The sequence below is a fragment of the Tursiops truncatus genome, chromosome 3, assembly GCF_011762595.2.
Source record: "Tursiops truncatus isolate mTurTru1 chromosome 3, mTurTru1.mat.Y, whole genome shotgun sequence".
In the NCBI taxonomy this organism is placed as follows: Eukaryota; Metazoa; Chordata; class Mammalia; order Artiodactyla; family Delphinidae; genus Tursiops; species Tursiops truncatus.
The window spans coordinates 159,197,858-159,223,587 of NC_047036.1; the positions used below are offsets into that span (position 1 = coordinate 159,197,858).

General features: G+C 52.5%; 1 protein-coding gene across 4 annotated transcripts in view; it reads right to left on the reverse strand.

Annotated features, from left to right (window-relative positions):
- UNC13A (unc-13 homolog A) overlaps positions 1 to 25,730 on the reverse strand; it is a 64,041-nt gene that overhangs the window by 1,635 nt on the left and 36,676 nt on the right. Inside the window, exons 20-43 of one of the 4 annotated variants that reach the window (XM_033855165.2) lie at positions 24,683 to 24,798; positions 23,213 to 23,376; positions 22,692 to 22,842; positions 22,313 to 22,381; positions 21,904 to 21,993; positions 21,543 to 21,677; positions 19,852 to 19,985; positions 18,665 to 18,750; positions 18,345 to 18,471; positions 17,590 to 17,686; positions 17,067 to 17,210; positions 16,097 to 16,180; positions 15,452 to 15,529; positions 15,108 to 15,196; positions 14,514 to 14,666; positions 13,397 to 13,520; positions 12,364 to 12,369; positions 10,790 to 10,828; positions 9,593 to 9,622; positions 8,150 to 8,206; positions 7,688 to 7,768; positions 6,640 to 6,787; positions 2,402 to 2,494; positions 1,527 to 1,686 (exon numbers count right to left, since the gene is read on the reverse strand). In XM_033855165.2, coding sequence (XP_033711056.1) covers positions 1,527 to 1,686; positions 2,402 to 2,494; positions 6,640 to 6,787; positions 7,688 to 7,768; positions 8,150 to 8,206; positions 9,593 to 9,622; positions 10,790 to 10,828; positions 12,364 to 12,369; positions 13,397 to 13,520; positions 14,514 to 14,666; positions 15,108 to 15,196; positions 15,452 to 15,529; positions 16,097 to 16,180; positions 17,067 to 17,210; positions 17,590 to 17,686; positions 18,345 to 18,471; positions 18,665 to 18,750; positions 19,852 to 19,985; positions 21,543 to 21,677; positions 21,904 to 21,993; positions 22,313 to 22,381; positions 22,692 to 22,842; positions 23,213 to 23,376; positions 24,683 to 24,798 — 2,455 coding nt within the window. The remainder of the gene's footprint in view (positions 1 to 1,526; positions 1,687 to 2,401; positions 2,495 to 6,639; positions 6,788 to 7,687; positions 7,769 to 8,149; positions 8,207 to 9,592; positions 9,623 to 10,789; positions 10,829 to 12,363; positions 12,370 to 13,396; positions 13,521 to 14,513; positions 14,667 to 15,107; positions 15,197 to 15,451; positions 15,530 to 16,096; positions 16,181 to 17,066; positions 17,211 to 17,589; positions 17,687 to 18,344; positions 18,472 to 18,664; positions 18,751 to 19,851; positions 19,986 to 21,542; positions 21,678 to 21,903; positions 21,994 to 22,312; positions 22,382 to 22,691; positions 22,843 to 23,212; positions 23,377 to 24,682; positions 24,799 to 25,730) is intronic. The other 3 variants (XM_073801936.1, XM_073801935.1, XM_073801937.1) reach the window with 3 other exon arrangements.

Below are 25,730 nucleotides of genomic sequence, written 5' to 3' on the forward strand. Positions count from 1 at the left end.
CTTAGGCCGGGCCCCACCCCTGACCCAGATGTCCGGCCCCATAGCCCCGCGCTGGGACACGCCCACATCAGCTGACAATGTCCATCCCCAGCATTGTCCCTGCCAAGTCTCTCCTTCCCTTCTTCCTTTTCCTCACCCAAGGACGCCTCCATCAGACTACTCCCAGCCCCCAGCCAAGCCACATCCCCACCCCCAAGAGACCCTTCCCCCAGAGTCCTCTGGCTAGGCCATGCTCCCACCCTGCGATACCAGCACCCACACTCTCAGCCAGCTGAGCTGCTGCCTCCACCACCCTACCCAGATATGACACCAAGAAGCCCCTTTACCAGGCTCCCATCTGAACTCAAGTTCTCCCCTTGACGTGGCCCCTCCCCCCTGCTCCCTAGCCTACTCTTCGTACGCCCATGTAACCTGCCAAGATGTCTCACCATGAGTGACTACCCACTCCAGCGCTCCTCCCCCTCCCCCAGGCTACGAAAGGCTACGAAGTCGCCAGTGCGGCCTGATGCTGGCTAGTCAAGAACTCATTTCTTTCAGGCTACATGCACACCGATCCCTTGCCTCTCCTTCCCAGGCTACATTCCTAGCTCTCAACTAGTTTGGGCCACCCCAGGAGACATCTGCCCCCTCCTAGGCGGTGCTCTTGCCCCCAGGGATTGCTTCAGGTGACCTAGCTCTCCAAAGTCCTCTGACCAAGAGCTCTCCCCTCACAGGACTGGCCAGGCTCCTGTCCCTCAGGGGCCTCCACTTCCCCCCAGCTCTGATGTCCCCTTACCCCACTGTACTCTGTCCCCCAAGAACACCCCCAATGTTACCCTGCCCCAGTGAGGTTCACACCTGATCCAAAGATCCGCCGACCCTCACCCCCACCCCAGAGAACCCCTCTGTACACCTTGATCAGACTTGTTTATGTTCCCCATAAATCATCTGCTCCTCTAGACCCTGATGCCCCTGACCTAGGGAGCCCCACCTAGATGTGACCACAGTCCTACCCATACGACACATACCCCCATGACCTGGGCCAAGCCACACTCCACTCTTGTCCCCCAGAGCAGACTCCTCCAGATGACCTGCCCCAATAGCCCTGACAAAGTTCATTGCTGACTCGAAGAGGTCCATGTCTATGCCCCTCAGCCCCTCACCCACAAGCCTCTTGCCCCATCATGACCAACCACGCCTCTTAAACAGACCAGAATCTCCAGCCCTGGAAATGCCCCTGCCCAACACGCTCCTTCTGGCCAGACTCCTCCCCTTCATGAGCCCTCATCATGAGGTTATATCACACTCACTGTCCTCTGGGACCTGTCTGCCCCCCAAGGTGGTCACCTCCATCCTGGTGTTCCCTCACTGATGTCACTCCTGTACTAAGGTGCCTCCCTTCCCAGCATACCCACCTAGGATGTGAGCTCTCCTGTTCCTGTCCCTAGGTACCACTGGCCCACCAGACATCCCTCCTGCCTAGTGGGCCCTGAGGTTCATATAGCGGATGTCCCCTTGCCATTCTCCCCTAAGCATCCCAGACTTACAACTGGAAGCTCTCATTGTACTTTGGGGCCCAGCTGTTGTTCTTAGATTTGGTCGCAAACTTGCGTTTCTTGTCACTGAGCTGGGGCCCGATGATGTTGACCTCGATGAATGGCCGGAAAATGCCAGAAGTCTGCCACTTGAGGTCATTGGCAGCCACCACTGTTGGGGGAATTAGAAGGTAAGGTTGGTTAGAGTCCCCCCGTACACAGTTGTGGTTTTCAAAGCCTGTCTGAAAGACTACATTTCCCAGAATGCTTCTGTAGCCAAGTGTGGCCATATGACTAACTTCCAGCCAATGAGATGTAAGAGGAAGTGATGCGTACAGCTTTCAGGTTGTGGCTTAAAAGGCAGGGAGAATGCCCTAAACTTTCGCCTTCTCCTAAATGCAAGGTGGGATGCTGATGGGGGCTGAGTTCTTTGGGACCCTACAGAGGAAGAAAGCATATTAGGGATAAAAGTACAACAAAAGATGTCAGGGGCCTGGATCCCCAACACTGTGAAGCCTCTTCATCAATTCTGGGCTGACTGTCCTCGGAGTTACCTCAGAGAAAGCTTTATTCCATCTATCTTGTTTAAGCCACTGTTATTTTAGGCTTTGGCTAAGACAGCCCAATCTGTGTTCTAATTAGAAAATAAAAGCCAACAAAAGGAAAGCAGAGCTGAGACAGAAAGTGGAATGAGGTCTGTAACACTCTTTGTACCTCTTCATCCAGCTATGCCTGAAGGTGGTGACTTCGGGAATTTTCAGTTTTATAAAAAGATTTTTTTTAACGAAAAAAAATTTCTTCCTTACGCCAGTTTGAGTTTGGTTTTCTGTCTTAGAACCTAGTGCATCCTGGCTGAGGCACTCTCCCTCCCACCTCAGATTACTCACCTTTCACTGTGACCTTGTGTTCCCCAGTTCCTGGATGAGTGAAGAGCTCTACATGGACGGAGACTTCACCCACAGGGTCTTCCACACCCGAGCCTGGCCGGGGCAGGGGAGGATGCTTGGCATAAGCTTCATTCTTTCCCACCCACCAGAAAGGACCTGGACTGCCTCCCACCCACCATGTGCTGGCGGCACCAGGTCATCAGCCGTGACAGGGTGGCACTGAGGGTGGGCTGGGAAGATGGGTATTCTTAGGGAGGCCAAGAATCCTGGGTTCTAGCCTTTCACTGCCTCACTGTGTGATCTCAGGCAGATCTCTTAACTTCTCTGAGCCTAATGTCCTTTTTCTCATTCCCTGTCATTAAACTCAGCCTTCATCTTTCACACCATCTTGGCAGCATCTGATACCCTGGCTTCCTGTGCCTCAGTTTCTCCTCTTGGCTGCAACAAGGCCACACTCTCCAATCTGTTCTCATCCTACAGATTAGTCACTCCTTCTCACCCTCTTTTGCCATTTCCTCCTCCTCTGTTGATCTTCAAGCTGTTGGGGCAGGCGGTGCCTTAGTCCTCAACCCCTTTTTTGTTTTCATTTCCTCCCTAAGTACTGGTACGGTGGAAAATCCTGTCAGCTCTACCTTTAAAATACACCCAGAATTTGGCCCACCTCCTTGGCCTCCATCCTGGTCCAGCCCCCATCAACCTTCTGGCTCCATCTCACACTTCAGGTATGGCTAAATGAATCATGGCTGCCCAGTCAGAGCATTCCCTGGCCATGGCTGCAGTGACTGGCTCAGGAATGGTCATGTGACCCAAGATAGGCCAATAGGAGTTGTCCCTGGGCCAACTAGGCCAACCTGGAATATTGCAGTGGCCTCCTCGCTGTCTCCCTGCACCCTCCTCTCAGCTTCTTTCAGTACACCAGCCAGAGAAATCCTAACTCAGATCATGTCCCTTCTCTGCTCAAAATCCTCCCATGGCTCCCATCTCACTCTGAAATAATCGAAGTCCTTTTGTGGCCTGCAGTGTCACTCCTGACATGTGTCACTATTACCTCTCCTGCCTCACCTCCCTCCACTCTTACCCTTGCCACGTTGGCTCCAGCCTCACAGGCTTCCTCACTACTCCTCCAACACACTGTGATAACATGACCCAGAATCCTCAGCTCTCCTGAAGTGACAGCTTGTAGAGAAATCTTTCATTTTCCCTGCCATTCCTTTTCCAATAGACCATCTCAAGTTTCCATTGAGAAATGTCCCTACCTCACCTCAGACCTTGTGGCTCCATCTCACACTTCAGGTAAGGCTAAACGAACCACGGGTGCCCAATCAGAGCATTCTCTAGCCATGGCTGCAGTGATTGGCTCAGGGATGGTCATGTGACCCAAGCTGGGCCAATAGAAATTGGCCCTGAGACTTTTGCTGTAACTCTTAGGAAAGAGTCTCTCTCTGGTTAGGCTGGCAAGGCTGACTCTACCCAGTGAGGGGAGAGTCCACCTCACAGAGGTCTCAACAGAGACCAGTGACCGATGGCATTGTTGGAGACTCTAGATCCAGCTATTACTGATGCCAAATCAATTCCTAATCTTTCAGTTACAGGCTCACAAATTCTCTAGTCTGCCTGAGTCAGGGTAAGGTACGCTTCAGTTTCTGGCCACCACAAGCATCCTGATTGATTAGTTCTGATGGGGATCATTGAAGGAGCAGTTTAAAAGCTTCTGTCCCCATTCCTCCCTCTGTGACTCTTGGGAAGGGCATCCTGTGGGGCCTGGGAACCTGTGACCGTCAGCACCCCCACCAGTCCCCTCCCCTGCCCCTCAGGAAGCTCCCCACACCTGGAGCACTCCATGCATGGGGGGAGGAACAGGGGGAAAGGCAGGGGTGGGTGTGGGGAAGGAGAACGGGTCAGTCCAAGGTTGACCGGGTTACCTGTCTCTGGGCGGAAAGTGACCGAGGCTCAGGGGGCAGAGGGGCCTGAAGACCCTGCACCCCCTCATCTTCGCTGCCCACCCCAGGCTGCCTTCCTTGTCATCTCAGGCTCCCACCCCCCTTGCCCCAACCAGTCACATGCTCAGCCTCACCCGCCACCCCCAGGCTGATGCTTCACAGCAAGCTCAATCCGGGCCAGACTGAGGGGTGCCAGGGGAGAGTCGGACAGTGGTGGGTGGGGTGAGGGGTCAGATCATGGCCAAAGCTAGTAAGAAGGGGGAGGGGGGCAGTGCTGGGCACCCCCATCCCGTGGTTTGCTGGCTCCAAGGGGAAGGGTCTTTCGCGGGCTTCTCTGTGCTTTCCCCAACCCCATCCCCACTCCCCAAGTCCTGGACACCCCCTACAGGGGAAGGTTCCTTGGGCAAAGGGCTTAATCTCCTCTGAGACTCAGCTTCCTCATCTATGGAATGATGGACGCCCTGTGGAGCGACCAGGAGGAATGTTTTCCGAGAGTCCCTGAGAAATGCTTGGCACAAGGGCTGACCCAGAGTTAGAGCCTAAAAAATGTTGGTTTTCTATGCTTAGAAAAGTGACATCAATAATCATAATAATCATATAAACAATAATAATAAAACAACTAACAATTGTTGCCAGCTAGTACACGTCAGGAACTTTCCTGTCAGGAAAGTCTCAGGGCTAAATTTAATTCACCTAATCCTAAAAATAATCCTATGAATTAGGGTCCTTGACTGCTCCCATCTTACAGATGAGAAACCTGAGGCTCAGGGAGGCAGCCTGTTGCCAGAGGCGCCCAGCCACGGAGTGGCAGAGCTGTAATCTGAGCCCGCTCTTAACCGGGCAGGCGCCTGTCTGGGGGGACCCGGGATCTGGTTTAAGAGAAGCACCTAGGGAGAAACGAATTGCGACTCGAATCGCTTCTCCTTCCCCACGTGGAACCAGCAAGCCGTCCTTCCCCCTTGTCCGCCTCGGCCCCCTCGCAGCCAGTCGGGTCTGGGCGGGGCCCCGCAGGCCTGGGAGACGGAAGGACGGGCCTTTTACTAGCCGGGCCGGGAGGGGCGCAGGCACCGGGCACCGGGCGCGGGTGGGCGGCGGAAGCACGTACCCTTCTCAGGATAAATGTCTTCACTAAGGGTAAACCTAGTCCCTTTTCCACCATGGACTAATCACGGTGGGGAGGTGGAGAAAGGAGGGAAGGGAGGAGTGGTGGGGGGAGAGACGAGCGAGCGAGAGGCGAGGATGGAGGGCGAGTGTGCGTGACGGGGAGCAGGGTAGGCGCGGAGAGGGGGCGGCGAGTGAGAGGGAGGAGAAACAAGAGAGAGAGAAACGTCAGCTGCAGACGGACAGACAGACAGCCTCCTGCTCCGGGGGCACACCAGGGACACTAAAAGCAGCAGCGTGGGCTGGGCACGAAGCCGAGGGCCCTAGGCCCTGGGCTGACTCGGGGGGGAAGGGGCCGCTTGTGGCCACGGGGTCTAGAACCCCTCACCCCGGCCTCCTCTTTCACTGCCGGAACTAAACCTGGGTCAGAGGCCAAACTTCTCTCCGTTGTCTGCACTCTTAGGGCCAATTTTGAAAAGGGTGGTCCCCAGGGAGGGGAACTAGGACCCTGGAGTTCTGCCCCCCCAGCCCCAGCTGCTGTGTGCGAACTCAGAGAGGGACAGGAGACAGAGGCAAGAGAAGAGAGAGAGAAAGAGAGAACTTGAGAAATGAGAACTCCCTCTCCGTCCGTCCTCTCCAGGTCGGGGTCCCTCCCATCTCTGGGGCTGTCATTCCTTAGCCCCTGACAGTACAGAGGTCCCTCCCTGGGGTACTTTCAACCATTCCCCCAGAGGTCCCTCCCCGGGAGCTGCCAATCATTCCTTGGCCGCATGACGTCAGAGGTCCCGCCCCTGCCAGAGCTGTCAAACAGTCCTTAGTCAACTGCCGTCACAGGTCCCTCCCCCAGAGATGTCAACCACTCCCTGGAACCAGGGCGTCGAGGTCCCGCCCCTAAGAGCTGTCAATCACTCCCTAGTCCTGGCCGTCAGAGATCCCTCCCCACAGCTTTCAATCACATCCTGACACCATGACGTCATGGATTTTCCCCGGAGAGGTCATCCCCTCCTGGCCCAATGACGTCATAGGTTCCTACGAGCTGTAGATTGCTCATTGGCCTGGTGACACCATGGAGCTCAGGTGCGCCCCGGAGCTGTTAATTCGGCCCAGACCCATGACATCACAGAGGAGGTGAGTCAGAGGGGCTCGGCTGCCCCTGCGGGCGGGGGATTGTCATCGCGTTAACCAGTGGCTCCTTACCCTGGGCCGACTGCGTCTGCACGAATGTCTTGATGAGCAGGTCGGTGGCCTGCGTGTAGAGGGACAGGGCGTAGCGCAGGGACTGCAGGTCTGGACTCTTCTCCAGGAAGGTTTTCTTGAGGCCCACGCCACCCGCATGGAAGTATTGCTGTGGGGAACAGGGTGGAGAGAGGTAAGGCTGGCGGGACCCCCTACCCACGCATTGGGCTGGGCAGCCCCAACTCTCCCTCCCCTACTCCACTGCCCTCTGCTGTGATATGCCACGACAGGGCAGATCTTCAGAACACCCAGGTCCTGCTATTCCCTCACCTCCACCCCTGCCCCAAACACGCCTGTGGACTCCCAGCCCCTTCAGAATAACACCCATGCCCTGCACCCCTCCCAGCCTTCTTTCCAAAAGTCTTCCCTAGAACATACCTGCCTCAGGGCCTTTGCACTTACTATGCTCACTGGCATGAAGGCCCTCCCAGCCCCACTCCCACTCCTTATTTTGCCACGGCTGGCTCCCTGTCTTTCTTTGATTAAGGTTTCAAGGAGTTTTCCTTAACCACCCCAACTACATGTGTTGCCAACCCTGTTGTGCTATAATTCTCCATTTCAACAAAACATTTCCTTCAGAGTAGTTTTCACACTTTTTATTTCATGGAGACCACGGCCCCTTTCATGTCTCCATGTTCTTGCATGGACTGGTTCCCTGCCTAGAATGCTGTTGCTTTGCCTTGTGAATTTCTATGCAGTCCTCAAACCCCACCACCTCCCACATGCCTTCTAATCCAGAAAGCCCTTACTGCCCCCTCCCTGGGCTCTCCCATCTTTTCTTCTACCCTGTCCTGACCCCACAAGGCTGGGGATGTCTACATCCAACTGACATCCAGCCTGGGGCTCCTCAAGTCCCTGCCATCAGCCAGCCTGGAGCTGACATAGAAGGGTCATCAAGAAGTGTTTATAAATGGAATGAATTAAGGTGGGTTTGAGCCTAGGTCCATGTCCACACCAGCCACACCCTCTGCCTGCCCCATCTGGGATGGGCAGGGGTGTGGCCTCTCACCTTGATAGTGTCCAGGGCCAGCTCAACAACTGCACACTGCTTCGGGGTCAAGCTCTTGGCTTCTTCTCGTACCATGTGGTCCTGGATGGATGGAGAGAGTGTCCACGTGGGCGGAGCAAATTCTGCCTTGGGGATCTGCCTATGGGTCTCATTCTTGCTAAACTCTGAAGAGTTGGATAGTGGGTCTGTCTTTTCATCATTGTGTTCCCAGTGCCTAGCATGTGGCTGGCACACAGCTGGTGCTCAATAAATATTTGTCAAATAAATTGTTTGTATTCTTGATCAAGCTGTATCTGAAGCTGAACCTTGCACCTCTTTTCAATACACTGAGCAAATACATTGTGATTAAGCCAGTCTGAGTAGGGTGTCTGTCCTTTGAGCCTGCAAAGCATGCCACTATTCTGGGACCTCTTCCCTAAGAAGCCTCCCACCCCAATGCCCTGCCCCCACCCCTGGCCTCACCTTGAGTTTAGACAGCTGACCCAGCTCCTTGGCTGCATTGAAGATCATCTGGGTTCCCTGTAGGTAACAACAGACATAACCCCGGTGAGGGTGGGGGGGTCCTTCTGCCCAGTGCCCAAGCTGCCACTGACACCCCAGCCCTGGACGCCATCTTGGTTCTTGTCCAAAGGCTCTGGGCAGGGCAATGGTTGTGTCCTGGGGACAGAGGTCTGGAGACCCCCAGGAAGTGCTGAGAAGGAGATGGTGACCTTGTCTCCAGAAATCTCAGTCCCGTGGGGTGCTACCCATCCTGCCATCTCCACCATGACCCCAGGTTTGTGGGACAGAGAAGAAAACAGAGAGCAGGCTGTGATGGTGTTTGCGGGTATGGGTGGGGCTTGCCAGCCCCAAGTCTTGGAGCCTTGAGCAAACTCAAGGGGTGGGCTCTGTGTAGTGAAAACCACTACCCACCATGGGCCCATTCCCTCTGTAGAAGAATTTCCCCAGTAATCTGGGGGGCCTGTTAATCTGACCTTTTAAAGGAAGAATCCTCCCCCTTAACACACACCTCAGTACCCCGCCCCCCAAACAGACATCAGCAATATGACATCCTGGTTATGGCTCCGATGAACCGGGTGGGCATGGGTTCAAATCCCAGCTCTGCTATGTGGCCCTGGGCAAGTCATTTAACCTCTCTGACCCCCAGTTTTCCCATCTTGATGGGGGAAATCATATCCCAGCTTAGCTGGGACTAATCATGTCTTTGTTCAGTGTTCACAGTTCTTATCACTCGGTTTCGAGGTCACGGGCAGTGTTAGGGGAGACGGGGTCGTTGCCTGGAAGCTACATGTCCTGCCTCCTCCATCACTATGTTGGGTGACCTGAGGCATGTCCTTGGCCCTTTCTGGGCCTCAGTTTCCTCCCCTGGCTAATAGGGGCACCTACACTAGCTTAGGGGATAACAGCTGTGGTGGGAGCTGAGTATCAGTGAAGTTATGAGTCCTGAATTACTGGGTCCTGGGGTGGTCTTGGGGTCCTAGGCAGGGCTAGCCAGGGAGGAGGGCCATTTACAGCTGGGATGTTTGGAATCACGTTGATGCTTTTCCAAGCTGGCCAGTGGGATCTGGTCACCCTGCCGCTACTGGTATTATTATTAGCGTCCTGGCTGTCGCTACTCTTCTTATTCCTTGTCTGTGATTCCCCAAGGCTGTCATGAGGCACAGTTACTCGGGAGCCCAGCCTGGACCTTGGTTTCCCCTGCAGCACCCTCCTCCCCACCTGCCACCCTTCCCGCGCCACCCCTCACGAGCAAGCCAGACAGACAAAGGAAGAAGAGACCAACAGACAGGGTCACGGTACACCCCCGATGGCACGGATCACAGAGGTGGAAGAAGGTAGGGGGTGGGTGGTGGGTAGGTAGGGGGTGGGGTGGGAGCCAGACAGACAGGGAGAGGCTGGTCTTACATCTGAGTGGCTTGGCACTTTCGCCCTGCCCTGTGGAGAGAATCAGGCGAAGGTCAGAGTTCGGGTGGCTGCTGAGAGGATACTCAGTGGGACTTCCCTGCCCCCTCAAAGCACAGCCCACGAGCTCCCTCCCAGGTTCTGGGGCTAATGCTGGAACCCCTCCCCAGCTAGGCACCTTCCCTTGTCCTCTGGTGGGGACCTGGGGCCAGACTCTGGACTGTCAGGAGGCTAGAATCAGCCCATCACCTGGGGACAGGTGTCCAATCCCACAGTCAGCCTGCCCCAAGATGGGGTGCCTTGGGGAGGGGAAAGAAGAGAAGGCTCAGAGTCTCTCCTTCCCCAACTCCCAAGACCTTACCCCAGCAGGCCTGACTCTAAAAGAAGCGTACTAACGGGTATCACCGGTTCACTCAACACACAGACACACACCCAGGCACATCCATGGGTGTGCAGAAAGTTTATGCAAACTTATGCATAAACTTTGCATAAACTTATGCAAACAAACCCCCAGATCAACATACGAAGACACACACGTGCAGAATTCACAAGCTAAAGTACACACGTGTACTACTAAACACTTGCACGCATGTGCACAATTACACACATAAACCCATGCACTCTCCACCCCCCCAGGGATGTACATACATGTATATGGTGCCTGACATACTGCATGTGTTCCCCAAAGGGCTGGATGAATGAGTTGGGAAGCCCTACAACCCATGTCCATGAAGTGGAGACCCCACTTGTGCGCACACAGGCATGATAGCTCCTGTATGACTGCACAGCAAGGGCAACTGTTCACGTGTTGCCACAGCTCCTATCTCCTTATAACAAACACCTACTAGAATAAACAAAACAAAACAAAACATGTCTCAGTCCAGGGCAGTTGTCCAGTGTCTGGGCCCTTCTTGAAGCCACAGAATTTCAGCTGAGCCCAGGGCTGGGATAAGCCCTTTGGGTATTGTCGTGAGAGGGCAGGAGCTGTTTGCGCACAAACACGTGCACACACTCTAAGCCACGTCCCTGGGGAATCACTTTGTCTCTGACTTCTGGTTTTGTGGGACTTCGTGAGGACACCCTCCTCCTACCCATGACCCCCAGCTGGCCTTTCTGCCCATGCAAATGGACACACACATACACACACACACACCCAGACACCAGAGCTTGGGACCTCAGTGCAGACGAGGCCCTCATTACCTTTTCTAATCCCTTGCCATGTTTTCTCAAGAGGTTGCCCTGCAGAGACAATGTCACAAGGTGATCAACCTAGCAAGCTGTGTGGGATGGGAATCCAGAGTAACAACACATACTCATGGGGACAGGAAGTAAAGGGCATCTGCACGGCACAGAGGGCTGGTAAAAGGGTTGCCGGGGGGATTGTGTGTGTGCCTTAATGACTGACTCTTAAAAAGGGCAAGAGAGTCAGACAGGAAAGAGAAAGAGCCCGAGAGAGAGAGAGAGAAGTTGCTGCCAAAATATAATCCATTTACATTTACTGTATATTTGAGGCTCTTGGTTCTTGAGTCAACAGGAAAGCAAATAGTCTCCATATTCAGACAGACCTGAATTTGAATCCTGATTCTGGCATATATTTACTATGTGGCTTTGAGCAAGTGACTCTCTGAGCCTCAGCTTTCCTCATCTGTAAAATGGGAATAATAACATCCATCCTACTCAAAGGGTTGTCATGAAGGTGAGCTGAAACAACAGCTATGAGGTCTGGAATACAGGAAATCCTCAATAAATGTGAATTCCCTTAGCTCTTTACCCACAAATGCATCGTCTGTAGTTGGGTACGCTGCCACCATGTAGTTACAGCCAAAGACCCACACTGCAGCCCCAAGAAGTGAGATGAGCACTAGCGAACTTTTGACAAGGTGAAATCTTGTAACAGCCTTGTCTTGCCTACAAAAGAGGACTCTAAAGTGGTTTTAACTGATCTCTGCCTTCCTGTGTGTCTACATACTACCACCACCACCAATAACATTAGCTCTAATGTAGTGAGCTCTGCCTCAGTCTGTCACTGAGTCGAGCACTTTAACGCATCATCCTATTTGGTTCTCACAACACTCAGAGAGCCGCTACAATTAACCTCTTTTTCCGGACAAGGAAATGGAGGTTGGGAGGTGAAGTGACTTCCCAAGGTCACAGAGAGAATGGCTGGGCTGAGATTTGATGCCAAGTCTGCCTGACGCCAAGGAGTCACAACATCTTCCCCCACCTGGGTGCCTGGGTGTGTGTCTGGGATTCTTGTGTGTTAGTATGTGTGGTGGAAGTGGGGCGAGCAGGGCTGGTGGTGGGGTCTGGACTGATCAGCTATACAGACCGGGGTGGTGAGGACCTGTATTTCGGGTGGCTACTAACAGTTCAGAGCTGAAAAGAGAGGTCAGAGGAGCTCCATTGACTTTGAACTTCCTTCTAGTTTCGGGGACCCGGATATCCCGGTGGTGTCTGAGCATGGGAGTAAGGGCGAATTCTAACTAAAAGATGTGGGCAGATGTGAAGGTGCTGGGCCGAGGTTTTGGGAGGAGGGAGGCCCCTCCTTCGTACTTATAATTGGGGGTGGGTGTGGCCTCCCTCCCTCCCGGCCCTGCCCCTCCCCATGCTCCGCCCCAGACAGACACAGGCACATCTAGGCGGGAGGTGGGACAGTGGATGGGGGGCCAGTGGGTGAGGAGGGGGCGTTGGGTGGGGGGGTGCAGCCACGCGGTGGGCCGAGTCCAGACACAGAGCGGATGGACAGACAGACGGACAGAAGGGCCTCTACTTACGATCATCTGTCAGCCGTGATGGGGGTAGGGCGGTGGGGGAGGGGGGAATAAGTCACCATGAGTCTCCAGGGAGGCCAGGGAAGGGGCGGAGAAGGCACCGAGGGACGGACCCCGGACCCGGTGCCCCAGCCCAGCCCAGCAGCCCAGAGGAGACAGGCAGGCAGCGGGAGGTCCGGAGCCTCCCCCACCATCATTGCCTCTAGGCGGGCCCCCTCCGCCGCCCCTCCCCCAAGCCTCCCTCATCCACCCAGGAATGTCCTCCCATTATGTGCTGTGCCATCAACCGCATGCCATCACTGTCCTCAGGCCACTGACACCTCCCCGCTGTAACCCACGCCCAGCCACACCCCTCTGAAGATGTCGCCCTCCCCCCCACCCCCACCCCCCCACCCCACCCCCCCACCCCCACCCCCCACCCCCCCACCCCACCCCACCCCCCACCCCCACCCACCCACCAACCCTGCAGATCACCATCTCTGGGCTGTTCCCAGAAGAGTCCCAGAGGCATGGTCCTGGTCTCTGGATGACCACTGACCTCTGCTTGACCTCTACGAACTTGGGTGCTCTCTATAACCTCTGGTTGACCTCCTGGAGCTCTCTGTTCTATTGGTCTCTGATCTTTGAAATCTGGGTATCTCCTCTCCTTGTCTCTTGATTGACCTCCAAAGCCCCCTGATGAACCCACTGGCCCCTATAACCTCTGTAACCCACGGATGGCCTTGATCCCCAAGCTGACCTCTCTGTTTTCTGGGTGATCTCTGACCTTTGAATAATCTCGTGACCCACATGTGACCCCTGTGTCCCCTAGACATCTCTTTATTTGACCTTTAAATGACCTCTTTGATGACCTTTGACCCATGTGTGACCTCTCTGAATTTTGAATGGCCCCACTGACCTCCAGTGGCTTCTATACCCTCAGATGGCCCTTGTGCCTGGATGACCTCTAAGCCCCCAATGCCTTTGATGCCAAGCTCTCCGGGCTCCCAAAGAGGAGGAAGCCCAGGTGTCCCCTCTGGCCCCCTGTGGGCCTCACCGTCTGGTCAGTGAGGGGTGGCAGGACGATGGTCTTCTCCATGGTGTTCATGACCAGCTTCCATAACTCCTTCAGCACCCGCTTCAGCACCGTCTTCTCACAGATTTTGGCAAAGAGAGTCAGGCTGGGGGCAAGGGACAGGCCTGAGAGAGCGCCCAGATGGACCTAACCTGAGAAGCCCCTTCCCCTCAATACATGGGCAAGGTGGGAAGGCATTCCATGGGCACGCAAGAGGGCGCACAGCCTGTACAGGGACCCCTGGGTGGTCTGATGGGGCTATGATGCATGACGCATGGGGAGAAGATTGAAAGGTGGTTGGACAGGTGAGCAGGGGCTAGACTTGGAAGGGGCCTCAAAGTCTAGGAAGGAGGCCTGGGCCTTAGCATGAGGGCAGTGGGGAGAGTGTTTAAGAGAGAAGAGACACAGCCAGACTCTCCTGTTTGAAAGAACATAGTGGGAGATGATCTGAAATAGGAAGCTTGGAGACCAGGGACTATGGGGGGGCTGAGGCCACGCTCAGAAGGGAGAGGAAGGGCATGAGAGGGAAAGCAACAAAGAGTTCATGATTGACTGTATGGGATTGAGAGAGGGCAATCCACCATGATCCTTCCGACAACTGACCCACCCATCCACCAAACCATCCTTCCGGAAACCTTCTTTAATTCTTCCTCCATCACTTTTCCCTACCTTCCTTCTTTCCTTTCTTCCATCCTCACACCCAGACATCCATCCACTCATCCTCCAAATAATTATTCATCCAACCAAATATTTACCCAACTCTCCATCCATCCATTCATCTATCCAACCATCCTTTTACCCATATACCCTCCATCTAGGTTTCTAAGCATTTATCTTTTAATCTACACATCCATCTGCCCACCCATTCCTCATGTCATTTACCATCCATTCACCCATACAAATACTTACCCACCAATCCTTCCAATCATTAACCCACCCATTTTTCCATCCCTTCATGCCTCCACTCACCCACCCGTCCAAACCATTCAACCATCACCCAGCAAACATGCCCTGAGTGTCCTTTCCATGCCAGCCCCCGTTTCTGAGGCCCGACCCCGGAGCCCTCCCTGGTGGACTCAGTCCACCTAGCCTGGCTCACTTGCTGTCCAGCAGGTCCATGATGGGTTGCAGTACATTGTCGGCATCCTGGGCCACACTGCTGCAGGCACTGGCTGGCACATTGCCTGTGCCTTTCACCTGGCTAAGGATGTCACCCATTTGCTTGACACAATCTTCAATGTGTGGCTGGAAGCTGGGAACACAGAAAGGAGGAGCTTAGATCAGACTCTCCTGGCCTCTGGAAGAAAGGCAGGATGAGGTTGATCTGTGGACCTTTTATCACCAGCGTCGGGGAGCCACGGCATATAACAGCCAGGGCGGGATTTAATAGCAGAAATGGACATCAGACTAAGATATTTACCTGTGTTGTTTATTTCATCACACGGTCCTACTCAGGCACTATTGTTATCATCATCTCCACTTTACAGATGGGTAAACTAAGATTCAGAGAGGTTAAGCAACTCACCCAAGGCCACACAGCTAGTAAGCAGTGAAGCCCGCATTGAATTCAACTTCATCTAACTCCTAGCCTGAGATCTTCGCCACTACATCTGCTGAGTCTCCAGATGCCGCAGGCTCAGAGGTCTGAGAGCTGTCCCCTCCCTTCTGCTCCCAGCCCTGGAGATGCCCCCACCTGGTAGCAAACACCCGGCTGAGCTCATCTAAGACGTTGTTGAGTTTCACCTGTAGCTCCTTCAAGATGTCACTGGCCTCAGCATCCAGCTGAGGAGGGAGAAGGGACATCAGGTCAGGTTTATAGCGCATCCACACGGATGGGGCATTTTCCCATCCAACCCAGGGAAAGGGATCCAATCCAGGGAAAGGGATCCCAAGGGGCTGGAGAGGAAACTGAGGCCCAGACAGTTAAGCCGCTTGTTTGGGTTTGATGGAGTAGCTGAAGTGGAATTCATCAGGTACAAGCTCTGGGGCCTGCAGGGCCACGGGGATGATGATGACCCCACGGGGGCCCTGCCTCACCTCCTTTCCTCCCATGGCTTCGAACATCTTCTCTAGCTGAACTCGCAGCTGCTGAGTGTTGTTCATGAGGATGCAGGGCTAGGGGTGGGGACAGAACAGGGAGTCAGTGCTCAGGACCTCTCCCCAGAGCCTCCCCTCCCCCACGTGGCCAGGGACCTCAGATGGTTACAGGGTCTGGGTCTGGAGGAAGCTGGGGTCCCATAGGGTCATCTGAGAATGGAAGACAGCATTTGGGATCAGATTTCTGGGAGTGTTGGGTGGGGGTGTCTCTGGGGACCAACAGGGGGAAGGAGGACTCCCCCTGGGTGGGCTGAACCTGGTGGGTCCAGGAGAGGGGCTGGACCTCTGGGAGTAGCAGGAAGGGGAGTTCTTGTCACATACCAGTATTCTTCTACATGGGCTCAAAACTTTGTAAGCTCAAAGTTTTGAGCATACACCCTGAAGGCTTCATTCACAACAACCAGACAATGACATGAAGGCACATCCCCTCGCCTCCAGATACCCCCAGACTCACATAGTCTGACACAAAGACACACACAGTTGGACACACATGCAGACACAGGTATCAGAGCCCAGGGAAGGATGGACCTCTGGGGGTATGGAATGGGGTTAGGAGGAAACAGGACAGGGATCCCCGCAGGTCACCACTTTCTCCTTCTCCTTGGAGCAGTAGGAGGCGAAGTCCTTGGAGATGATGTCCGCATACTGGAGGAGCACATTACTGATGGTCTGGGGGGGACAGAGAGGGTGGGTGAGACAAGGGGCTGGGCTTGGATGGGCCCATCAAGAGCCACTAGTGAGATCAGGGATGAACCCAAACTCCTACTAGCACCTAAGATGGACCACTGGGGCTGGGTGAATTCTCCACTCAGGATGACCATCATGGCCAACGGGAGACACCACCAGATGAAGATGATTATTTTACATAGACCCAGCTCTTTTTTAAGCTGGGTTCAAGAGCAACCAACAATCACATTAACCCAGCCCCAAACACAAGCATAACTCAGTCCCAAATGGAATCCCAATTCCTATCTGCAATCCTCAACTTCACCCCAGGTTAAAGTCAACCCATCTGAACCTCAATCCCAGGCCAATGGTCCCAACCTTCAAACTCGCCCCAACACCCACCCACATTCTCCATAAATCCTAACATTCACTCCAACCTCAATGCCCAATTGAATCTCAGTCCTAATAGTAACCCTAAAACTAACCCCAACCTCAACCCCATCTCTAAGCCTGACCCCAGCTCCAAATTCAACTCCAGCTTTAAACACAACCCTGACCTCAATCCCAACCTCAAACTCAACCTCAGCCCAAACCCTGATCCCAACTTCAACTCCAATCCCAATGATATCACCAGCCCTATCCTCAACCCAAACCTCAACCTCAAATCCCAACCTCAAACTTCAACCACAATTCCAATCACTATGGCATGACCAACTCCAACACTGACCTCAACCCCTACCTTAATACCAGTGATAGCACCAACCCCAACCTTGACCTCAGTCCCAACCTCAGTATCAACCCTGACTCTGACCTCAATCCTAACCTCAACTCCAACCCCAACTTTGACCCTATTCCATCCCCCACCTGGACCCCATCCACAATCCCGAACCTTGGCAAAGCGCCTCATGTAGTGACCCACGATCTGGGGGTCAGGACACTCAAGTTTCTTGATGATCTCAAAGCTCTGATTGAGCTGGGAGAAGACATCCACCACGGAGCAAGAGAACAGGGCATGCTCTGAAGTCTGTTGGAACTGCATTGGGAGGGAGGACAGGAGGGAGGAAAGAGGTCAGAGCCAGACAGTTCCCAGAGCCCAACCCTCTTGCCCTCCACAGAGAGATCCAGAATGCCCTGGGATGATAATGGGATGGACAGTGTGCAAGGTGACCTTAGAGCCATGACTTAGAGGTGTACACAGCGGGCAGGGGTCGGGCTTGATAAACCATCATTCGTTTGTTGGATGAACAAAAGACCGTCAACACTGTGAACAAGACAAACATGGCTGGCACCTTTCAGAGACTGGCCTCATCCCAAGGGCATTTTTTGCCCCCAGATTGGATCCCAATGGACCCCAGAAGTAGTGAGGCCGCTGTGAGCAGACTGGGACCTTGGTGGTGGATCAGTTTTCTTACCCCGTCCTTCTTGTCTCGCTCCAGGGCTCCGTGCAAGAAATCCCGGGACACTTCCTCATTCTCGTCCAGCCACTGGATGACGAAGGGCTCAAACCACCTGGAATGGAGAGACGGGATGCGGCCCTGCCGTTTCCTGTCCCCCAAACCCTCTGCTCAAAATCACGCTATGGCCTGGGTGGCCGCTCCCCAGCTCCCCTCCTGCACGAGGCCTTGGCTGTTTCATCCTTGAAATGAAGGATGTGACTATTGTCAGAGCAAGGTCCAGACATGTGGAAATCCTGGTTGATAAACTGCCCCTGGGCAAGTGGGCTTATTCTCTGAGGTCCTGATACAGCACACAGTAGGTCCTTGGTCAATGGTGATCGTCATCCCACTCTCCAACAAAGCCCGAGAGTCAGACATCCCGAGTTCGAATCCCGGCTCCGTCACGAATTAGACATCACCTTGGGCAAATCCTTCGGCATTTTATCCTCTGTTTCCTGATCCACAAAGTGGGAATGACAACACTCCCATCTCGTAGAATTGGTGAAAGGATTAAATGAGAAAAGACAAGTGGGACTGCTCAGCACGGTTCCCGATACATGTGATCATTAACTGCCCATAGTCCAATGGCTGAGAATGGAGAACACTGGGTTTGTACCCCACCTGTGCCCCTGATGCCCAGGGAACTCTGAGGAGGTCAACCCTCCCACCCTGGACCTCAGTCTAGCTGTCAGCGCTACAGTTCTGGCTTGGGTTCAGGGCACAGGACTTACGCAGGATACTCAGGTACTCGGTCCTTAAAGGCAGGAAGCTCTGTCACATACTCGTTGTAGAGCCATTTGACCTTGAAGTGGAGGTTCATGTAATCAGCACTCTTGCATAGGCGATGCTTATCGTGCTCTGGTGGGGGAAGCAAGGGGGCAGCTTAGCCGGGAGGGTCTGCCACTCTCTGTCTTGGTAGTGCCCACTCTGGCCATCACTGATGTCTGACCTCAGGTATGAGGGTCCAGGGCACTCACAGCCTTAGAGGGGACACTGAGGCAGAGCTACCTGCTGTAGCCAGGCTGGGAGATACAGGGGTGGGAGGACTCACCCTCCATTGCGTACTTCATATCCTGGGCAAACAGATTCCACATCACTTCAGCGCTGATTTTACCCACGTTCAATTCCTGGGGAAACCTGGTGAAGGTCATGAAAGTATGAAACCTTGGCAGACAGAAGCCAGATGGTACAGGATGCTTTGGCCTTCCCAGCCCCAGAGGGTAGTGCGGGACAGACAAGGGATCTGGATTCAAGTTCATTCATAGCTACTGACTTGCTGAGTGACTCTGCACTGGGGCCCTGCTTCTCTCTGAGCCTCCACCTACCCATCCCTCCATTCACTCATTAACCCATTCATCCATCCATCTACCTATCCATTCATCCACCCATCTGTCTATTCACCCATCTTTCCATCTCTCCATCCATCCCTGCATTCATTCCTTTATCCACCCACCCATCCTTCCACCGATCTATCCATCCATCCATCCACTTATTCATCCATCCATCCATTCATCCACCTGTCCATCCATCCATCCATCTATTCATCCATCCATCTCCATTCATCCATCCATCATTTGGTCCATCCATCCAAAATCCCTCATCTTAACTCGATATCTAAGTAACCAAGAGATGCTGGCACCCCAGAGACAGGAGCCTTTCTAGCGCTCACCTCAGGGAGCAGTAAAACACAATAGCTCATTCGGCTAACACAGGCGAAAATTCTACAGACATGTAAAGCCACAAACCAAAACTGTGCACACATTCGCACAATACACACATTGCGCATTAAAGTACATTCCACAATTGTACACACATAACGATTAAATCCATAAACCACAACTATACACAAAATTATATGCACACATGTAAGAGATAGCGTGATGTACATGCAAAACATTTAGTAGAGTATCTAACACAGTAAATACTTGAACAACACGATCTATTGTTATTTACGAACCTACAGACATATATAAAATTACATACATATGTGCACAGTTACACAAATCAACACATACAGAATACCTGTCTGATTAGACCAGTGGCTGTGTGCGTGCACACAGTTTTGTTTGTTTGCCAATTATGCCATATTTCATCCATGCACAACCACACCCACAACTGCCCCCACATACACAACGTTTCATATGTAATTAGATACGATCGCCTTTACACACAAGACACAGAACTGTGACACATTCACGACGACCTCCAGATAATTGACCACACAGACACAGAACTCACTGGTTGAGGCAGGGAGTGTAGGAATTCTTGTCTTCCTCAATGATGGACACTATGAGAGTGATCAACTTGGACCAGAAGTCGAGGTTCTTGATGCTGGGGCCCTGCTCCTCTGGGGGAACTTCCCCCTTCTTGGCCTGGAAAGAACAGTGGGGACGTTGGCCACAAAGGATCCAGGGGTGGGGAGCTCAGACATTTCATTACCGAGGGCCAGGAGGTTAGTGAGGAAGGGCCCCATTGACATATGTAAGTTTCAGGTGTGAGGTCTGCGTGAAAAGGAACTAAACTCACATAAACTGGCCCCAACAGAGCTCATGTCCACACAGCTCAACGAAGCTTAATTAGGCTCAACTCATAAAACTGAATGGAACTGAATTTAGTTGAACAAACTCAAGCCCGCTAAACCAAACAGAACTGAAATGAATGCAAATCGGGACCACTTAGCTTAACAGATGGCAGTTTTCAGGGTTAATTCAGTGGAACTGGGCCAATTACACTGAATTAGTGGAATTAAACTTAACTGGATTGAATTAAACTCAAATGAACCCAATTGGATTGAACCTAATCAACTTGTTCAAGATCAAGATCAATCTAAATCAAAATAACGGAAATAAATCACCTTGAACTCAACCCAACCCAACGTAATCTAATTCAACTCAACCCAAGTCAACCCAATCCAACTCCACCTACTTATCTCAACCTAACATACTCAGGCCACCTCAATCCAGCTTTAGTTAATCAATGGAAATGAAAATAGTTAAACTCAACTGAAATAAGTCCAACTCAACCAAGCTCAGTTGAACTCAACGGTACCTAATCCAACAACCTAGCTCATCCTAACTCAAGCCAACTCAACCCAGTCAAGAACAATTTCAATTCAAGTAAACTGAATGGAGATGAATACATTTTTACTCAGTTAAAGTCAACTCAGTCCAACTCAGTGATGCTCACTAATTAGCCTAGAGCAATTTTAACTTAAGTCAAGCAAACAGAAATAAATAGATCTAAACTGATCATAGTTGAACTAAACCCAGCCCAATTTAATCTACTTCATCTCAACCCAGTTCAGTTAAGAGCGATTTGATTTCAACTCAACTGAATGTAACTGAACAGAATGAAATAAAATTGAACTGAGTTCAGCTTATGTGTTATCTCCTATCTGAAGCCCAAGCTGAGGAAGGGGCTCAGCTCCTACAGCCTCTTGCAATTCCTCCATCCCAGTGCTAATCACCCCAGGTTGTAAATTCCCAATTTATACATTTTTCCTGCCTAATAGAGTATAAGGTCCTGGAAACCTTACTGACAATCCTGGGACATTATATGTGTAAACAACGTGTTGAAAGATCTCAAATAAATTGAGTTCAAGACTGAACTGAAGAAATTCAATTCAACTCAATATTTATTGAACTGGGACTCTATTCTAGGCACATTGTATGATGCCGGACTCAACTAAGTTTAAGTAAAACCAAATTTATTGAGCTCCTACTGTGTACCAGGTGCTAAGCACTTAACTGAAGCTTGTATCTCATTGAATCTCCTCCTTAATCCTGAGATGTGGGTTTATGACCCCGTTTTACAGGGGGAGATACTGAGGCCCAGAATGGTTAAATCACTTGGGAAGGGGCAGATCTGGGACTTGGACCAGGGTCTGGTTGGAGTCCCCTAGTCCCTTCTGCCTCATCTGGGGTCCTCACCGGGTCAGTCTGGTACTCTCGACTGTAGAGTTCATGACAATTGTTGAAGATGTATTCGTAAGTGGAGTTGAGGCAGGCTTTCACACAGTCCTTCACCACCTGGCTGGCTCGGGGTGGGCTCTGCAGTTCTTGCACCTGGCAAGAGGAAGAGAGATGGACATGGGTGTACACAGTTGGGACAGGAGGTACCCAGGAAGTGACTACAAGTGGAGCTGATTTTAAGGAAATGTTGTAGCAATGAGAAAGCAGAGGGTCACTGAGAAAGGGCACTGCTTTCCAGGAGAAATGTTCCTCATTTAGGAGCTAACAGTCCTGGAGTATACTCCTTGGAGAGCTAATGGAACTGGGTCCCCTTTCCAACCTTCATCCGAAAGAAGGTGATGCTGGTGAGAAGATCCACCGTGGATTTGAGGTCCTGGAGTCTCTCCGGGCTGCTGGCTGGGAAGTTATTCTGTGGAAGGGAGAAGAGAGGTGGGGTTATGGAAGAAGGTCAGGGGAGGATGGGAGACAGCGTTTTAGGGGAGACACAAGAGCCTCCAAGTTTCAGGAGCTGTGTTAGGGGTCCTGAGAACACCTTGAAGTAACTTGGGGTGTCTGCTTGGATGCACCAATCTTTTTGGGCAGGTGCTGCCCACATATGTGTACATGTGTCAGAGGAACACATTCTACATGTTAAGATGGGTCCTCCCATGTGCATGCCTGCTGGCAGCTGTCCCCCCCAGGCACACACATGCATGGGGTGAGCAAATCATCATTAATGCTCTTCTCACCCGATACATGGAGAGGTCAATCCGCAAGGAGTTATGCAGCTGGTCCAAGAGCTTCACAAAGCGTTCTTTCTGAGGAGGCAGAGGAGGAGGAGAAGGTTGGATGAAAGCAGGGACTTGGGGATCAAGTGTAGCAGCTAAGGGTGGCCGCCACATTGGCTAAGTGGTTGCTATACGTTAAGTGTACCCCATCCGTTGTTGAACTGACCCCTCATAACATCCATTCAACAGAGGGGTAAAATGAGGCTCAGAGAGGGGAAGTGACTGGTGCAGTGTCACACAGCAAGTCAGGTCCAGATTGGGGATCTGGAAATCACACGAGGTGTGACCAGCACAGGGTCAAGCTCTCCCTCATCTCCAGGCCCCCGCCCCTGGGACTGACCCCAAAGTTGGAGGCTGCGAAGCGGTCAGAGGCAGACACGTTGGTGGAGGCGGTGGTGTGCGCGTAATAGGCGTTGATGTTGGCAAGCAGGGTGCTCATGACGGCAGGCACCCCAGGACACATGTACTTGGAGGAGAGGCAGGCAAAGTGGCTGGTAGGAGGGAATGGGAAGCACTGGGTCTGGTGTCCAGACCCCAGAATGCCTCTAAGACAGCCCTCACAACCCCCCAAACTGTCCCCTTTTCCTCTTCTTGATTCTGTCCTCTGAGTTTGTCTCCTCTCTGAATTGCCCTATCTCTGCCTCTTATCTCCAGCTCTCATCCTTGTCACTCTGGCCCCCAGCAATGGCACTCGTCTAACCTCCAGGGAAATTACATAACCCCCACCACACTCACTTCCTCCCTGGCTCCTCCTCCCAAGAATCCCTTCCACCCCAGATCTGCCAGTGTCCACTTGGTAACCACCCCTCCCCCCAGTTTCCTGCACCTCATCCTCATGTCCACCACAGCCTGCAGCCTTACGTCATGGCTTGGTAGATGGACTCGACGCCATAGCGCATGGCAAACTCGTCCACAATCTCCTGGGCTGTCTCATCGTAGTAAACCTTCCAGGCGTCGTCACCCTTGGCATCTGGGATCTTCACGACCCCGTTGTTCTGTACGTCTGTCACGAAGTGGAACAGGTTCTGCCACCACAAGGGAGAAGGTGTCATAGAGAGTGCAAAGGGACACCGGGGGTCAGAGATCCCAAGTATAGGGCTTACATCATCCACCTATCCGTTTATTCATTAATTCATTCATCTACCCTTTCAGCCGTCCACCACCCATCCATCCATCCAAGTACCCCAAATTTCAGCTATCCCTCATCCATCCTCCCAATAGTTCAACTACACACCCATCCATCCATCCAACTGTCCATCCACCCATCTACGCACCCATCCCTCTAACCATCTACTCCCTTACCCATCAATCCAACTACCCAAAAATCCACCTGTTCACTTTATCCATTCTTTCAGTAATTCAACCACACATCCATCCATCCCATACATTTACCCGCAACTTCACCTATCCATCCAATAATTCATCCTTCTACCCAATGAACCATCAATCCACCCATCCATCATCCATCTGTCCATGCATCTACTCATCCATCCACCTATCCAACTACTCCAAAATTCTCCCATCCATACATCTGTGGATGGTTCAACCATACATCCATCCACCCACCCTTCCATCCATCCATCTATCCACCAACCTACCTACCCACCATACCAACTACCCCCAAATTCACCTATCCACTCATCCTTCTGTCTAGTCATTCAACCACATGCCCATCTGTCCCATCTACTACCCGAAGCTTAATCTGTCCATCTAACTTATCAACCCATTCAACCATCCATCCATCACCTATCTATCCACCCATCAATTTATCCATCCATCCATCCTTCCATCCTTCATCTATCTGTCCATCCATCTATTCACCCATCCATCTACCCAACGACCCCCAATTCACGCATCCAACTCATCTATACTTCCAATAGATCAAGCACACATCCATCCACCCATCCTTTCATCTTTCCACCCATTCTTTTATTCACTCAATACTCATTCATCCAATCATTTATTCATTCAACATACTGAGTTCTCTCCAGGAACCCCTAGGCAGCTGAAAGAGACAAACCCAGGCACACAAAAACCTAACCCTGAGTGTTCAGGGCTGGGACAGTTGGAAGACCTGGATCTCTGTAGTGAGAGTCTGCCTGGAGGTCACGGAGGGCTTCTAGAGGAGGGGGCCCTGAAGCTGGACCCTGATTGAAGGGGAAGAGTTTTCTGAGCACAGAGAAATGGCATAGGGGACAGTCTCAGAGGCCCAGGGGAATGTGAATGGTGTGGTCAGAGGAAGGAGGAGGTAGGGCAGGCAGGAAGGGTGAGTGGAGGTAACGTGGGAGACGAAGGTGAACTTCAAATGCAGGGTGGAGCCGTGGGCCTCACCTCGTGCAAACAGGTATACTGGACGTGGTAGGGGGCCACCTTCTCCTCGCCTTTGATCTCCACACTGATGTGTAGCCGGATGGCACCCGACACAGCAGACTTGTCAGTCCGCTTGTCTGCAGGGCGGAAAGGGATGGCATGTCAGAACTTCCCAATATAGCCCTGGACTATTTTAACATACGCGTAACTGCAGCCCGGTCAGACTCCCTGAATTAAGGCCTAGGTGTTCCTCCTCAGATTGGCTTCCTAGACTTGTGTCTCCCCCATTCGGCTAGAATTCTTAGGCCCTGTCTCTCCCATCTCACTAGGATCCCAGATCTTCCTTCCTCACTCAGATTAATTTCCTTGGTCTGCATCTCCCTCTTTAGACTAGGAGCCTTGCTTCTTCCCCAGGCTGTGCTCCCAGACTCTGCCTCCCCCATCAGATCAAGGTCCCCGGAGTCTACCCATCTTCTTAGACAGGATTCCTGGGTCTGTGCCTCTTTCCTCAGACTAGGATCCCCAGGTCTTGCTTCCTGCTTTCCCCATCAGAATGGGATATCTAGATGTCCTCTAACCAAACTAAGAAGTTCCTAGACTCTGCTCACCCCTCTCAGACTGGGTTCTTCCTCTGCCCTCAGACTGGGCTCACAGATTCTACTCGTCATTCTTAGACAGGGCTCTTGAGTCTGTAGGTCCCCCTCTCAGATTAGGAATCCCAAACTCTACCTCTTCCCTTAGACTGGATTCTCAAAGTTCAATCTCCTTTCTTAGGTTAAATTCCTGGGTCTGTGCCTCTCTCCTTACACTAGGATCCTCAGGCCTTGCTTCCTGCCTTCCCCGTCAGAATGAGATATGGAGTCTGTCCCTCCCTCACTCTCCCACACCAAAATAAGAGAGTCCTGGGTTCTGCTCGCCGTCTCAGCCTGCTGCTTCCTGTCCCCATCAGACTGGGCTCAAGACTCTGCCTCCTCTATAAGACTGGGCTCCTAGATTAACTCCTGCTGACACTGTCTCTCCCCTCCAGCTGGGTTCCCCACTTTGGTTGGCTCCCCAGGACCCCCTCCCC